Source organism: Nannospalax galili, unplaced genomic scaffold (assembly GCF_000622305.1).
Source record: "Nannospalax galili isolate Female #2095 unplaced genomic scaffold, S.galili_v1.0 scaffold38, whole genome shotgun sequence".
Classification (NCBI taxonomy): domain Eukaryota; kingdom Metazoa; phylum Chordata; class Mammalia; order Rodentia; family Spalacidae; genus Nannospalax; species Nannospalax galili.
The window spans coordinates 2,539,205-2,555,188 of record NW_008342636.1 but is presented as its reverse complement, the minus strand read 5'-3'; the positions used below and the strand labels follow the sequence as shown (position 1 = coordinate 2,555,188).

Below are 15,984 nucleotides of genomic sequence, written 5' to 3'. Positions count from 1 at the left end.
TACAGCCACTTGTGAAAGAGATGTACTCTTGCTCTGGAGTGTGTTACTGAATATGGTAAAGCTGTAGTGAAATGCTTCTTCTAATCATGTAGTTATTAAAAATTAAAAAAATGATTTAAAAAACAATAATTCTTCAAAGCATAAAAATAAAAAACAATGAGTCTTTCTTAAGAAACAGTATATTTTAAAATGAAATGGAGATTTTTTTTTTGGTATTTTTGAGACAGGGTCTCCCTGTAGCCCCAGCTGTTCTGTAAATCACTATATAGACCAGGCTGGCCTCGAAATCACAGAGATCTGCCTGCTTTTGCCTCCCGAGTGCCGGGATTAAAGATGTGTGCCACCACACCCGGCTAGAGATCTTTTTTAAAGGTTAAAACCTCATTTAATTTTATGTCTTACAGGATGGGTTTATATTGAGTACAATATTGTATAACTAATAATTCAACTGTAAACCTTACAAGTTTACAGTCAAATTTGAAAGAGAAGCATCTTAGCTCAGGAAATTGTTATTGAATATGTCAATGCTGTTGTAATGAAATGCTTCTTCTAAGTATGTGGTTAATAAATAAATAAATAAAAATAATAATAATAAAAAGAATTCCAAGCGCTATCTTACACAGCTTCAAATATCATCCCTGCCAAGGACTCCACCTCTTAAGATGCATATTTCTGACTGCTCGCCTGTTTCTTTCTCTAAAAACTAAAATGTTCACACTTGCGAATCTTATCTCCTTCCCATGCTCCAATTATGAGACAGTCTTGCCATGTAACCTTGGCAGGCCTAGAACTATGTAGCACAAGTTAGCCTCAAACTCACAGCAATCTCAGGCTCCAGAATGCTGGGATTACGAACATATACTACCACACTTGGCTCTAATTAAGAGTGTTAGCTGTACTCCCCAAACTGGAATCTCTCCCCTGACTCTGTCTTCAGCCCCTGGCATCATCTCTAACAAGATCTTGTAGGCTTCTATTGCTACCACTCAAATTCTGGGCTTCAATATGTGAAATGGCCTCTACAGTGGCCTGCCTCTGTTTCACAAGAACAGCCTATGCCTTCTCACTTCATAGCTCTTTGAAATGACCACAGAGTCATTGCATTTCCCTGTGACTTTCCTAAATCACAACCAGTTTTGCTGTTAAAGTCCTAATAATTCATCTCCAGAGGTTCACCTGAAATAATACTGCCTCATCTAGGACAGTAGATGCTGTTTCTAGATCCTACTAAATAAATGTTTTCTCTTCCTGAGTACTCCATATGTAGTGTTCAGGCAACTGTATTTATAAGTTTCTTATTATTAAATACCAAGCTCTCTGAAGGAAAGGCCTATGTCATACTGATGTACACACACATCATATAGTGCCTTGTGTTTAGGAGGTCCCCGTTACCATGTAAAATGCCCATACTTAGTCCTGTCAGCTTTAAAATAATACATTTAGAACTATTCTAATTTGAACATATAAAATGCTCTAAACTCTGAAGCTTTTTAAGCAGCCGCATGATGATGGCACCAGTAGAAAGTTCCCCAACTGACCTCAGAGTCAGGCACACTACACACATTGTAAAAAAGAAAAAAATCCTTTCAGCTACATAATTAATGTACAGATGAAACACAAATGAACTTTATGTTTACATTTCAGTATCATACCAAAGACATCTCATTACATATATGTTAGTATTCTAAACTTTGGAAAAAAATCTGAAATCTAAAATGATTTCAAATAAAGGATACACAATGTGGGTTTATCCACTTTGTGTACTGTGTACTTCGTATAGTATTTAAAACTTACTGCTCTCTACCTGTCCTCATTTGTAATGCTTATAGTCTCCGCTCAGCTACAAGCTATATTAGGATACAATCTATTACTTTTTAATTCTCATCCAGTCTAGCTGTACTCTAGGAAGATGGTAAGCATTAGCATAATATCACAAATATACTTAATAGCACTTAATGTAACATTATGAAAACATACTAACAAAAATACAAATCTGAAAGACACTATGTACCAGATTTCATTTAGACTACAGACTGATGTATTAAAAAAAATTTTATAGTAAATTACCCAACAGGTATCCTTAAAGTTTTAGATCAAGTAAATTACATGCAAAGAAAATTATGTCCAAAATTAATATTAATTTCTCGAAAATAACTGCATTTCTTTTCTAGTAGAAGGGGAAAAAATGCAAGATTTTCAGAAAACCACCAAGGTTTTATAAACATAAAATTATGCAGAAATTCCCTATGACTTTTTCTTAGATACTGTGTCTATCCATAAACCATTGCCCTCATAGCACTCCCAGTGAAAAAATTAACAGTAAAGAGATAAGCCATTGTTTATAAGTAAAAGGAAATTATTTCCAAGAAGATAGGCAGTAATTAAGAATAAAAAAAATAAAACTTTCAGTTTTTAATTATGAAAAAGGAGGATTTTGCATATAACACATTAATAAAAGCCACTAATCTTAAAAAATAGCACTGAAGATTCAAATGCGGATATCTAAACGTAAGAGATGCTGTCAAACATGCAAACTTATAAAGAATCAAGGGAAAAAGACAGAGTAAGCTCTCAACTACATACCTGCTTAAGTCGGGCAAGTTCTTTCAAAGCTCGTCCCCACTGCTGCTTGTAATGTAGTTTAGACTTAGTTGCAGATTCCAACTTTCTTTCAAGTTCAACCTAGCAGTGATTAAAATCGTATCAAGTGAAACACTATACCACTGTGTACAATCACTGAAAGATAATATATACAAAGAGTCTGGCTTAAGAAAAGAGTTTATATAGTGTAACATATGACATCGTCTAAAACTGTTACATAATTTACTATAAATATTATGGCACATGAACATTTTCTTGTTTAAAATATAGTCTTATTTTTATTGCCTTGCAGCCTAGACTAAAAAGAACTGAATTAGTCTTAACCTCCAGACAGTTACTATAAATGTATTTAAACATGTATATTACACAGAGTGAAAAATACATTCATTTTTAACAAAAAGCAGCTCTAACTGTTAACATTCCAATTTAGCCAGCAATCTAAATCTTAGAAACCAAATTTTCCTGGTGAAGGCTTATCATGTGGCATTCTGTCATGTAATGAAGAGAACTAGGAGAGATACTTTTATAACTTTTGGCAAAACCATGAAACACTGGAAACAGAGCAACGTTTTATCAGAAAGCAATTTACTAAGAAAGAGTGCAAAGTTAAAAATATAAAAATATTTTAAGAATGTTAAAATAAACCCAAGAGTAAGAAAAATAATGTTCCCTAATAACACACATCTCACTTTTATTTTCTATCTTTCCTGAAATATATAAAGAAAAACACTAAAGTGATTCAATTTAAAAATCTGGTTATTTATGCTTGCAGCAGGCAATCTATTGTGCATGAACTGAAGCCAACTTGGCTATGTTCTGGAATGTACTCATGCAGTTTCAAACCAAGTACCAAACAAATTCATGCAGCCAACAGACAGTTTTACTATTAAGTGATAATGCAATAATCTGCTTGAATTACAGTAAAACACTGTTATTCTGAACTGGCTAATTTTTTTAAATATCAAGTTCAGTTTTTCCCATACATATAACTGCTAATGTTTTAGAGCAAAACAAAAATGAAGACACTATAAAAATTCTTACTTTAGAAAACTCATAGCAAAATAAAATGACAGGAAAAGCAGACTGCCAAATCCCCTTCACAAAAGACCAGAACATTCTCTGCAGTTATATATGACTCCATGAAGTCAAGGTCTTTTCTGCTTTACAAATCCCTAGTGCTTGGATTTAGATGTGTTGACATTTCACAACTAGACTCAAGCATCTTAAGTTGAATAATATTGCTGAGATTACTGGAGATAATCTTTTCCACTTAGGCCCCAAAGATTTATATATATTACTTGGTAATTTAACAATAAGCTGTACCTCAGAAGAACAGAAACAGGCTTTGTACAGCTGTGGGGGAAACCAGTATCCAATTATAAAGAGATCATGTCTACAGGTCCCAGAAAGTCTAGATCCTGGATGGGACTAAAGATGAGGCCTACTGGACTAGCTCCAATAGTAAAAACTGGACAGGTCCTATCAGTTTTGCCATAAATATAAAAATAACTCACATTTGCATATTTGCATTAATTTAAAAAACATGTATTGTTCCGCATATAATATTTTCTTTTTAAAAAGCCCTTGATTGCAAAGCTGAGGCATAAATTCATTCTTATCATCAATAATTCCTAACTTTTTGTAAAAAGATGCTTGTGATTCTAAAGAATTACATGGACCCAGTTCCCAGAAAAATACATGTAACCCAAATTTTAATATAATTTCAGGGCATTCAAAAGTTGAGTTAAAGCCTGTATTGTTAACTATTGTTAAAAGTTCCCGGAAGTTTTTTTTTTTGTTTTTTTTTTGGAGACAAGGTCTTGCTGTATAGCCTAGGGCAGCCTCAACAGTGCTGGGTTACAGGTGTGCACTTCCACCCCTGACTTGTAGTATTTTAAATTAGTGTTTCATTAGTCAACAACTCAAGTGCTATACCATACACTAAGTAACATATTCCTGAAAGAAAAATAGCTCAGGACTTAGTCAATTCAGACTGTCTATGACTAAAAGCATAGTTCCTAGATGCAGCTATGATTTGCTATGGCATTATTTTTGCCTTTAATCTCCTACTCCCATGTTCTAATCTGTCACAAACTACATTCCTCCCCTGAAATGTCAAAGTTACCCTTTCCCTTTCAACTGCTACTTCTGTAGCCAAGGCTCTTGTCATCTTGATGGTAAGAGCATCCTTATCTTCCCAGCTTGGGATATACCCAGAAGGCTTGCAAACTGCCATCAATTCACTCTTCACTACGAAACTGACTATGCTGAGCAGAGGGGCACATGTCTCAACACTCAGGAGGCAGAGGCAGACAGATCTCTGTGAGATCGAGGCCAGCCTGGTCTACACAGAGTATCTGGCCAGCTGGGGCTACAGGGAGACCCTGTCTCAAAAAACAACAACAATAAAACAAAACAAATAAAAATTTACTACAGCCGTTTACCTAGGGTCCCAATACAATTCCCATAATACCCGTTCAACCTACTTCCTTAGTATTCTTCAACAGGAGACTCTACAATCCAACCAGGTTTGTGGCTCCTATGCTCTCTGCCCTCCTCACCTGAGTCACTTCTAGATCTGCCAATTCTTTTTTTAAATCCCTCTGCTTGCCTAAATCTTAAAGCTCGCCTCAGATTTTGTCTTTATAGGAAGCTGTCTTAAATCTATAACACATGGAACACTAAATGGTTTCCTTTGAATTTGATTAGCTGTGGTTATTTACTACTTGGAGTCATCGCTCAAACCACATTAACAGTGTTTAAAAAGCTATATCCCAGGGCAGGCATGGTGGTGCACACCTTTTATCCCAGTAGTTGGAATACAGAGGCAGGTCGACCCCTGTGAGATCAAGGTCACCCTGGGATAGCCTACATACAGTATTCCAAGCCAGCTGAGGCTACATAGTGAAACTCTGTCTCAAAAACAACAAGAACAAAAAACAACAAAAAAACAAAAACAAAAAAACCCCACAAACAAGCAAAAAAAGTCAAGCCCCAAAAGGATAATGTACTTTCACTTTCTGTTTTTTTTTTTCTAAAAGTGGGCACATATTAAAAAATAAAATATTCTTTAAATACATTACCAGAATTTTATGTTGATGTTCACATTGTTTTTTCACTGTACATGCCCTACTAATTTATATGTTGTCCATTTTCCCCAAAGTCTCAATTATTTACAAATTATGTAATAAAAAAAAAAAAAATCACAAAGCCAGGCCAGGCCAGGTCCAATGGCTTGCACCTATAATTTCAGCATGCAGGCGGACTACTGCAAGTTTGAGGCCAGCCTGGGCTACATAGCAAGTTCTAGGCCAGCTTGAGCTAGTGTGAAGAAAAAAACACGGAAGAACGCCCTCCCCAACTAACACACAAACACACACACACACACACACACACACACACACACAATAAGCAAAGCAAAGCAAAACAAAACAAAATTTGAGATTAATAGCCCAGAATCCACAGTGGAAGGAGAGAACCAATTCCTAAAAGTTGCCCTCTAAACGCCACGGACACTGTGGCCGTGTGTCCCCACTCACATATACACAGGCAGACACATAATAGTAAGTAAAATTAAATCAAAACCCCCTCACAAACCATTAATTCCCATAGTAACAAAAAGTAAAAAAGGAGTCAACAATTATTTGGTAAAACTGTATCTTAGTATTAATTTTAGACCCTTTTACTGAAAATGGGAAATCTGTGTTACATTAAGAATAGGTAATTAATAAAGAAAAAAAAAGCTCTTATTGGACATAAACAGGATTGACAAGTGAACTCAGATACTTTTTCACTTGGTGGCATTTTTGTGCTTTTATTTCTGTTAATATTTCAGAGTAAGATTCTGCCATCTTCTGGCTCCAGAAAGACTTACAGAGAATTTTCAAAAGTAAAAAGTTACTGGCACTTTAAGCACGCTGGAAGCATTCCTTAGGCCTACACAGAAGCAGCTCAGTTAACCATCTCTCACTCCTCACTCAGCATCTCTACTCCTAAAGCTTTTAATACGGCTAATGAGTTTTATTCTTTTAGTAAATCCTAATTGGCAAAATGGAAGTTTTAAAGTGATTTAAATACTGTTTTTTCTGATGAATCTTATCTATTTAACCAGTTCTTATTCAGAGATAAGGTTTTTGTTACAATTCTGGTATATGACCTCTTAATTTCCTTGAAGTAAGATAGAAATACTTGGATGCCCACTTAACACATTTGCAAGGACTGATGAGGTACTTTTGTAATGATAATTCAAATCTCTATGGCGGATACTACAGAGCATTCATATTTATGAACAAAGAAACAACTCACTCCTTGGTTTTATCAAAGGTGAAATGGGCAATGTCTAGTTGGATTCAGTTCACTGGTAAAGAAATGAGATGTCCAGAAAAGAAATCCAGAACATGTTCAATTATGTAAGAAATAGAATCAACATGGCTTGCACGTGAATGAATGGGAGAGTAAGAATACCACAGAGAGCAGGATGGCTGTAGAAACACTATATGAAAGCAGTTTTCAGGGGATATGAATATTATAAAATATCTCGGAGATTAGAGTTTTGACATCAAAGGGTTCAGGAGTCAAAATAACGCCAAGCTATTGTTTGTCTTTCATCCTCTGTGTGTACAGAAGTGTTTTCCAGGGTTACATGAGGTCTACAACCATGACAGATTACATGCAAAAGCAAACAGAAGTACCTTCTATACCTCATTAAAGCAATTTCTAAAAAGGCGAAACAATTCTACCCTTTTCAAAGTTTTTTTGTTTTGTTTTAGAAAATATTTGTTTATTGTGTGTGAAGGTCAGAGGACAATTTGCTTTTCTCTTTCTACACAAGAGTTGTGGGACTGAACTCAGGTTATCAGGCTTGATGGCAAGAGCCTGTTTCCACTGAGCAATCTCACTAGCATGAAAACACTATATACTGGGTTTATTTTTTAATTGTTTTATTATTATTATTAACTTTATTTGTAGGTGTATGTGTGCATGTTTGTTTGTATGTATGTAGGTGCATACTTGCCATGGTATGCATGTGGAGGTTGGAGGACAACTTGCAAGTCCTGAGGATACAACTCAGGTCATCAGGCTAGGTAACAAGTGCCCTTACCCACTGAGGGGTCTTATCGGACCCAAGTTTATTTTTAAGTGAATAAATAGGGGCTGGAGAGATGGCTAAGCAGTTAAGAGCACTGGCTACTCTTGCAGAGAGCCCAGGTTCAGTTTCCAGCACCCACACCCATCTGTATTTCTAGGGGATCTGATGTTCTTTTCTGGCCTCTGTGGGTACTGCAAGCACATAGTTCACTTAAATACATGCAGGTAAAACACTCATACAAAAAAAAAAAATTAAATGAATATTTTAAAACACTTCTAGAGTGTGTGTGTGTGTGTGTGTTTGTTTTTAGACAGGGTCTCACTGTGTAGCTTTGGCTGGCCTGGAACTCACTATGTACACCAGGCTGGCCTCAAGCTTACAGAGATCCACCTGCCTTTGTCTCTTGAATGCTATCATTAAAGGTGTACGTGACCATGTCCAGCTAATTTTAATTTTTAATATAGTGGTTTATATAGCTATAAAGCATTTAGAATCAATAGTTTTTTTTTTTTTTTTTTTGGTCTTTTGGCGACAAGGTCTCTCTGTAGCCCCAGCTGACTTGGAACTCGCTTTGTAGACCAGGCTGCCCTTGAACTCACAGAGATCCACAAGCCTCTGCCTCCTGAGTGCTGGGATTAAAGGTGTGTCATCATTAGATCAATGACCTATCTTTTTCCTAAGACATATAAAGGGGCCATGAGTCCAAAAAGTCAACAGTTATTCTAAGGCACTAAAGAAAAGATTTTGAGTAGACAGTTATGTATGAATCTTTCTCTAAAGAGTCAGGTCTTATTTTCTTAAACACTAGTTGGACTTTTGGTAAAGATGAAGCTAATCTTCTGCTTAATCCTTAATACTTTCTATGTTTGTTGATTTTAAAATTTTTAAAAAATTTTTAAAAATTTTTAAAGTTTTTAAAAATATTTTATGTGTAATGAGTGTACTGCATGCATGTATGTGAGTGCACCCATGTCGTGCAATGCCACGGAGGTCAGAAGAGGGCTTCGGATTTTGGATCCCCTGGAACTGGAGTTAAGGATGGTTCCTAGCCACCATTGAACCCGGGTCCTCTGCAAGAGCAGTCAGTGCTCTTAACTGCTGAGTCATCTCTCCAGCCCCTCATTTAAAGTTTTTAAAATTTAAAATAAAATCATTTAATTCTAATTATCACACACAATCATGGAGCTAGTTGGGGGAAGCCATTCAAATACCTGTCCAGTCCCAAACCCTATCCATATCAATGAACTACAGTTAGAATGCCACTCTGAAGTCATGGAGAGTCACTTAGGGATTTACACTTTCAACATCAACTACATTTTGTTTTTGTTTACTCCTCAACCACACACAAAAAAAGAAAGTATAGATGGCATTGAAACTAGAAGAAAAAAGTTAGCATTATCCCCTCTTTCCACAACTCATGCATCCCTCTGCCTGCATTCTGTCCTTCTTAAATTTCTCAGTTTTTTTGAGACAAGGTCTCCCTGTAGCCCTAGCTGGCCTGAAAATCACCGTGTAGAACAGGTTGGCCTGATATCAGAGATCCACCTGCCTCTGTCTCCCAAGCGCTAGGATTAAAGGTGTACACCACCACACCTGGCTAAATTTACCAATTTTAACATTGCTTTTACTTTATATGTTTGTAAGTAAAAAACAAATATTAAATAAAAATAAACTATTTCCCATGTTCTATGCAAAGTACTTTACATTTGTTTTATTGAGCCTAATTAGTCCTATTTAAAATGCTTGGAATAAGTAGAGTGAAGTAAAGAACCTGTCTGCTGTGATCCAACTAAGTATCCTAGCCAGAATAGAAGTCAAAACCATGCAGTCGTGTTGAAGCTGGTAATGCCATCATGAACAACATAAGCACAGAACAAATCCTAACTCGCTTGCTATGGCTTTAGAACCTAGTATTTTAAATCTACCTGGACATTCTGAGCTCTACGCTGCCCATCTTTCAGTCTAGGTTCTGGATTGCCTCTACCTTTGCAGGACGGAGTTCCCTGTATATCACAGCTCTTTGTGTTGCTGCCTCTTTAAGATCTTCTCACAGCTCTCACTACGTACTGCCAAACTTCAGGTGTCTGCTGGACATGCGCACTTAAAAAAATAAATACTTTGTGAGGCTAGAGGGATAGCTCAGTGGTTAAGAGCACTTGCTGCTCTTCTAGAAGACCAGAGTTCAGTCCTCAGTGCCTATATCTAGCAGCCTACTCCAGCTCTAACCCCCACTCCAAGGGATCCAACACTCTCTTCTGATGTCTTTGGGTACTTACACACATATGACATTCACCCACACAGACAGGCAGGCACGCACGTACGCATGCGTGTGCACGCACGCACGCACGCGCGCGCGCGCACACACACACACACACACACACACATAAAAATAGTAAAAATAAACCTTAAATTTTTTTTACTATATTCTGTAATCATTTATCTTGTGTATATACATGTGTAGGGAGGCCAGAGAACAACTCACAGTATTGGGTTTTTGCCTTTTCAGAGAGAAAATTCAGGTCATTAGGCTTGGCAACTTGAGCCTTTACCCACTGAGCCATCTCACTGCCCCATATTCACACTTTTTAACACCTAACCACTGTACATTGTTTATGGGGGAGTTTCAATACCAATGAGAGGCAGGATCTGTCCCACAGAAAACAAAATGAAGTAGACACTGCTTCTTCTAAGCTGAAGGCTGGACTGTGAGTCTCTGCTATGAATGACTGCCCTGCCAAGGATATCAATATAGAAAGGAGTTAGAGAGAATGGTCACATTGGCCACCAGGATGGGCAGCAACAAGGACACCCTAAGCAACTATGACACGACACTAGCTGTCCTGGCTTCTTACTAGTTCCTGCTCATATTTTGAAAATGATTCTTTAGCCCAACAGTTTTCTGAATCCCTCTATTCCTAAAATGAGTCAATTCTTGTCAGTTCTGTTTGCAACTCAACATTCTGTGAATGCATGATATATATGCGTGCACACACACACCAAAAATCAAATGCTATCAAGGCCATGTGCCTTCAATTCTCTGACATTATTTGGTGCTAGTACAATATAGTGAAATGTAACATTGTGTGTGTGTGTGTGTGTGTGTGTGTGTGTGCATGTATACCATACATGTGTGTGTGTGCATGTATACCATACTAATTTTATAAATTAGTCTCCAGGACTAGTTAAAAGTTTCTAAAGGCTGACATAGGTACCTTTTCCAAGGTGAGAAGATTTATTTCAGACTGTAGACGTATTTCTGGTTTGTTGCTTTGTTGATCCTTGAACTGCTGAAACTCTTTTTCCAAAATCTTATACTTATTTTCAGCATCTTTAAGCTGTATTAAAAAAAAAAAAATCACATCCATTTGAAAACAATCATATGCAATGTTTGATACTACATAGTTCAATTTAACAGTGTCATTATTATTCTAAAATATGTTTATAGAATATTAACATAAAAGGCTTTGTTTGGTTTTGTTTTTAGCTAGCTAAAAAATTAAGGATCAAAGACCTAACTGCCTGAAGGAAAGCCAAAGACCAGTGAGCTAATCAGGAGCAGTGGTAAACTAGAAGTCAAATCTTCTCATCTTCCAGAAGCAGAAGCTAATGAAAGCAGCTAGTAGTTCATAAATTATGGGAGGGAGTGTAGACAGACTGCCTTAACTAAGTAGTATAATTGAGGCCAAAAGGATTTTCTTTTTGGCTGAGCATTGGTGGCTCACACCTGTAATCTGAGAACATCCGTAAACTGGGAGGCCAGCCTGTGCTACACAGTGAGTTCCAGGCCATCCTTAGCTACAGAATATCTCAAAAATCAAGCAAAGAAAAACATACAACAACAATGAAATCAGATTTTTTTTTAAATTTGAGGTTTAAAAAAATTAAATTCAAACAAAGATTAATTATTGATGGTTTCATAAAACATAGACTGGCATGAATATTAGACAAATTATCTCCTTTCCTAAGATAAAAGACTCAACTAAAAGTGAAATACTGAGAAATTTTGTGGCAAAAATGGAACTTAAACCATCACTCGTGTGCCTTTAACCCTAGTACAAGGAAGGCTGATAGACAAGCGTGAAGTGGGCACTGCAACAGTCAGGCTAGACTGGACTAAATATTAAGAGCCTGTTGCAAAATACAAAAACAAAGCCAAACAAAATGTAAATGATCCTAATTAGGATGCATCAGCATCTGTAAGAAGTTGTTTCCTACATGAGATATTTCCATATAATTCAAGTCTACATTTTAACATCCAAAGCTGAACAGAAACCATTCTGGTACATCTCACCTTTTAAAACATTGATTCTGTGTTTATGGTTTGTGTGTGTCTCTGTATGTGTGTAGAAGCCAGAGGTAAGTGTCTTTCTCAATCATTCCCCACGTTATTTTTTTATATTGAACCTGGAATTCATGAACTGGTTAGACAGGATGGCCAGTAAGTCCCAGGGGTCTCCTGTCTCTGCCTCCCTAGAGCTGGTTTCACATTGCCCTGCCTGGATTTTTACATGAGTGCTTGGGATCCAAACTCAGGTTCCCATGTTTACTTTGCAAGCACTATCACTGACCAAGCCATTGCCCCAGATCTCACTTTTATATGTTGATCAAAAAATATAATATTACATTTAGTGTTCACCATTCAGTCACATCATTCTAGGCAATTACTGCTGATGCAATCCAGTGGTCCCTGTTAGGGCATGGGGGTTCATTTTCCTTTGCAAGGTAGTCTACGCAGACTAAGGTAATTCTGAATTCTGGTGCTTGTCTTATCTACGTGCATGCAGATAATTTATTTTCATCGGTTTTCACTGTGTTTAGCTGTCTCATCTATCTATCTAGTTAGAACTGTCTATATAATATATGCAACCAAGTCAGTGTAATGGCCTAAAAATACCCTTACATATAAAATGTGACTTTGTACATAGACAAGAACTTAGTTCTCCAAGCATCATGGAAACTTCCCTTGTCTTTTCCTCTGGTTAGAACAATGGCTCAACACAGAGATGTGCCTTGGGTAATTCTTCCAAAATACCAATGCTCATCAAGGCTTTTGCTACAAAAATGTAAGTTAATTATATCAGCTTAGGGTATGGCACAGACATGTACATTCCAAGCACTGCCTTGGTGATTCTGCATGTGTCAGAGCCTTTGTTCTAGATGGCTAAATCTTGATGAGTGGAGGAAGAAAAACATCACTAGTGAATTCCAGACAGTTGTCCACTTTTACAATTCACATTTATAACCATGTAATTAATGTGCTTGACTGCACGTGGCCTTGAGCTACTATGGAAACTATTCTTCATGAATTAGAATGTACTGAGAATGCTAAAGGCATTTAGCTACAGCTAATCTACACTGAAATTTCCCAAGAAAAAGAAGTTCAATTTTTAACAGCCTGATTTTTTTTCCCCTTTTTCTACAAATATTTATTGAGTTCCTATCATTGCTGACAACTAGGCTGGGACCCCGGCATAGAACTACAAACTAAAACAATTTTTATGGAACAACAATCTGACACAGATTAAATGGAAATAGTAATGAAAAATTAAAACTGATATAAAAAAAAAAGAACAGGAAAGTAATATTCCATGAGAACATTTAACAAAAACTTTATATGGATTTGGGAAGTGAGGTCAGGGAAGATTACTTGGGATAAGCGACACTCTACTGAAAGTAATGAATGAACAGAATTCATGGGGCCCTTAGAAAGCAGTACACAATGAGATCTTGGGGAGGAAAGAAGCAGGGTGTGCTGACAGGAGACCAATGTGGTTGGAATGTATAGAACAGAGAATCAGGAGATGATACTAGAGGAAAGACAAACAGAACATGCGGACAGGCTTGCTGGGCAAGCTAATGGTTCTGAGCATTATTCTATGGACGGTCGATAAGAAGGCACTGGAAGGTCTTCAAGAAGAAAGTACCATGGTTCTCATATCTCAAAAATACCTAGTTGCAACATGAGATCAGATGGGCCCACCCCTGAAGTAACACAGGCAGAAGGCCAGGTACGGTGTGGGACATGTTGGGTTTAAAATGCCTTTAGGACATACAAGTAAAGAATCTGATGGGACTAGGGTGCAAAGAAAAGGTCATAACGTAAAGGTGAAAGTAGAAGCCAGCCCTGAGCTTGGAGGAAGTCCAAGGTTCAATGGCTAGATGAGGGATAAGAAGGCTGCAAAGCAGCATGAAAGGTGAAAAATAAAGAAAGTGGTAGGGAAAGGTGACGAGACTATGCAGAAAACCCCCCAGCAATGCTGATGACAGCAGTCCAGTTTGGTAAGCTGAGAAATGGAAAGCACTCACTATACTTGTGACCTAGTCATGAGCGATTCTGACAACTGCCTGCGGAGATGAGGATGGAGGGCAGAGTGAGGCAGCCTGAGAAGGGACTTTGAGGTGAGGAAGTGCAAAGGAGGGCCAACAAGCCTCTGAACAGAATTCCGTTCCTGAATGAATTAGTCCAGTGCTCCAGAAATGCCTACATTGCTAAAAGGAGATTTACAGCAAAAGCTTTTACGTTAAGTAGCCTGAAATCTGGAAGAGTTTCACACAAACACTAATAAGGGTAAGGAAATATATTGTCTTTACATAATCCAATATAGTCCTTGTATTATATAGTCCAAAATAATCCTTCGCTTTAACTTTAAAAAAAATCCACCTTAAATTCTAATCTCTGTGCAGTGAATATAGTCCAAATCAGTGCATTTTATTACTTTGCAGTGAAACATTTCTGGAAGGCAAATAAACTCTAAATGTAACAAGGCGACAACCTGCTGCTGAAGCCGGTGCTTGTCCTCTTCCAGCTGCTTCATCTTCAGCCTTTCCAGCTCTACCTGGTGAACACAGTCTTCTTTGGCCCTCCGGATAGAATCCTGAAGTTCTTGCAGGTTCCTTTCACGTTCCAACTGTAGTTCCTTTTTCTCTCTTTGAAGCTTAAAAGGAAAGCGTCTTTAAGAGATTAGCTCATCACTAGCTGCATGATGTTGAGTAGTCTGTTACCCCATATTCAGTCTGTTACCCCATATTCAGGATACTTACAAATCAGGTTGGGGAGATGGCTCAGTCCATAAAGACTTGCCTTGCAAGCACAAGGATCTGAGTTCAATCCCCAGAACCCACATAAAAAAGAGGCAGTGGCACACTTGTAATCCCAGTGCTAGGGAGATGGAGACAGCAAATCCCTGGGACTCTATAGCCAGCCAGACCGGCCTGCCTGGTGAGCTCTAAAACAAAAAGGGTGGTATTCCTGGGGTGTGAAACTCAGGGCTATCCTCTGGCCTCCACAAGCATGTGCACACAGTGCACGTGCATGCCCAAATGCACACACACAATAAAGAACACACAGACATTTACTTCCATATCTTTTAGTTATTAATGTTTACTGATTTTCAATCACTTGCTGTTAATAATATATAAGTCATATAGAAAAATCCACACACAGCTTGTATAAATTCAGTTGAAAAGGCCCTAACCACTTAAACTCATTTTAACAAGGTGTTTTTTAATTATATAAAAATGTGTCTGAGTTTCTTTCTTCAACTAGAAACTTCTAATTTCTGCCCAAATATTTTAAAGACATATTTAATTAAGTTCATATATCTAAATAATTTAGAAACTCCAGAAATTGTATAATGATAATGTCAGAGTAATTTGCTGATAAAAATTTAAAATACATTATGGTTAGAGAAGGGACATAGAAACTTAAGGTGAAAAAAGTAACTTTTAAATTTTTATATATTTAGTGTATATTTATATTTTATAAAAAAGTTTTAGAGCAAAATTTAGTTAAGCCCTAATAAAATGTGAACTAGGTATAAGTTTTCATAAATCTTAGAATCTAATCTTGTTCTTTCCTTGCTATGTAGCCCAGGCTGCTCTGGAACTTGTTTTGTAGCCCAGGCTACCTCTAGACTCATGATCCTCCTCCCTTATCTCCTGAGCACTAGAATTACAAGCACTTGGGATTAAATCTTTAATGAACATGAAAGAAGGAAATTCCTTTCCCTCTGAAAACAGGTCAAATTTAAAAGCCCCTGAACCTCTGTGTGTGCTGTTCCCTCTAGGCAGTGAAAATATCCGTTCCTTCCACAGAACAGGAAGGTCAGCCAAAACCACTACAGAAGTGAATAAACTTGGCTCATTGATAAACTATCTCAAATAACAATGACTTTTCTACTGAGTCCTAACACTTTAAGATGAAATGTTTTACCCAGTCGAATAGCAGATTTACCCCATGTCTGAAAGGTAATTTCCAGGTAATACACATTATATTATGTAGAGAACAAACAAGA

The 15,984-nt window shown here is 37.2% G+C and overlaps 1 protein-coding gene across 3 annotated transcripts in view; it reads right to left on the bottom strand.

Annotated features, from left to right (window-relative positions):
• The window catches only part of Cep120 (centrosomal protein 120), an 85,004-nt gene that overhangs the window by 17,167 nt on the left and 51,853 nt on the right, over window positions 1-15,984 (bottom strand). For all 3 annotated transcript variants that reach the window (XM_029566237.1, XM_008838727.3, XM_029566236.1), the window contains 3 exons: window positions 14,464-14,625; window positions 10,903-11,025; window positions 2,584-2,682 (listed from right to left, as the gene is read on the bottom strand). In XM_029566237.1, coding sequence (XP_029422097.1) covers window positions 2,584-2,682; window positions 10,903-11,025; window positions 14,464-14,625 — 384 coding nt within the window. The remainder of the gene's footprint in view (window positions 1-2,583; window positions 2,683-10,902; window positions 11,026-14,463; window positions 14,626-15,984) is intronic.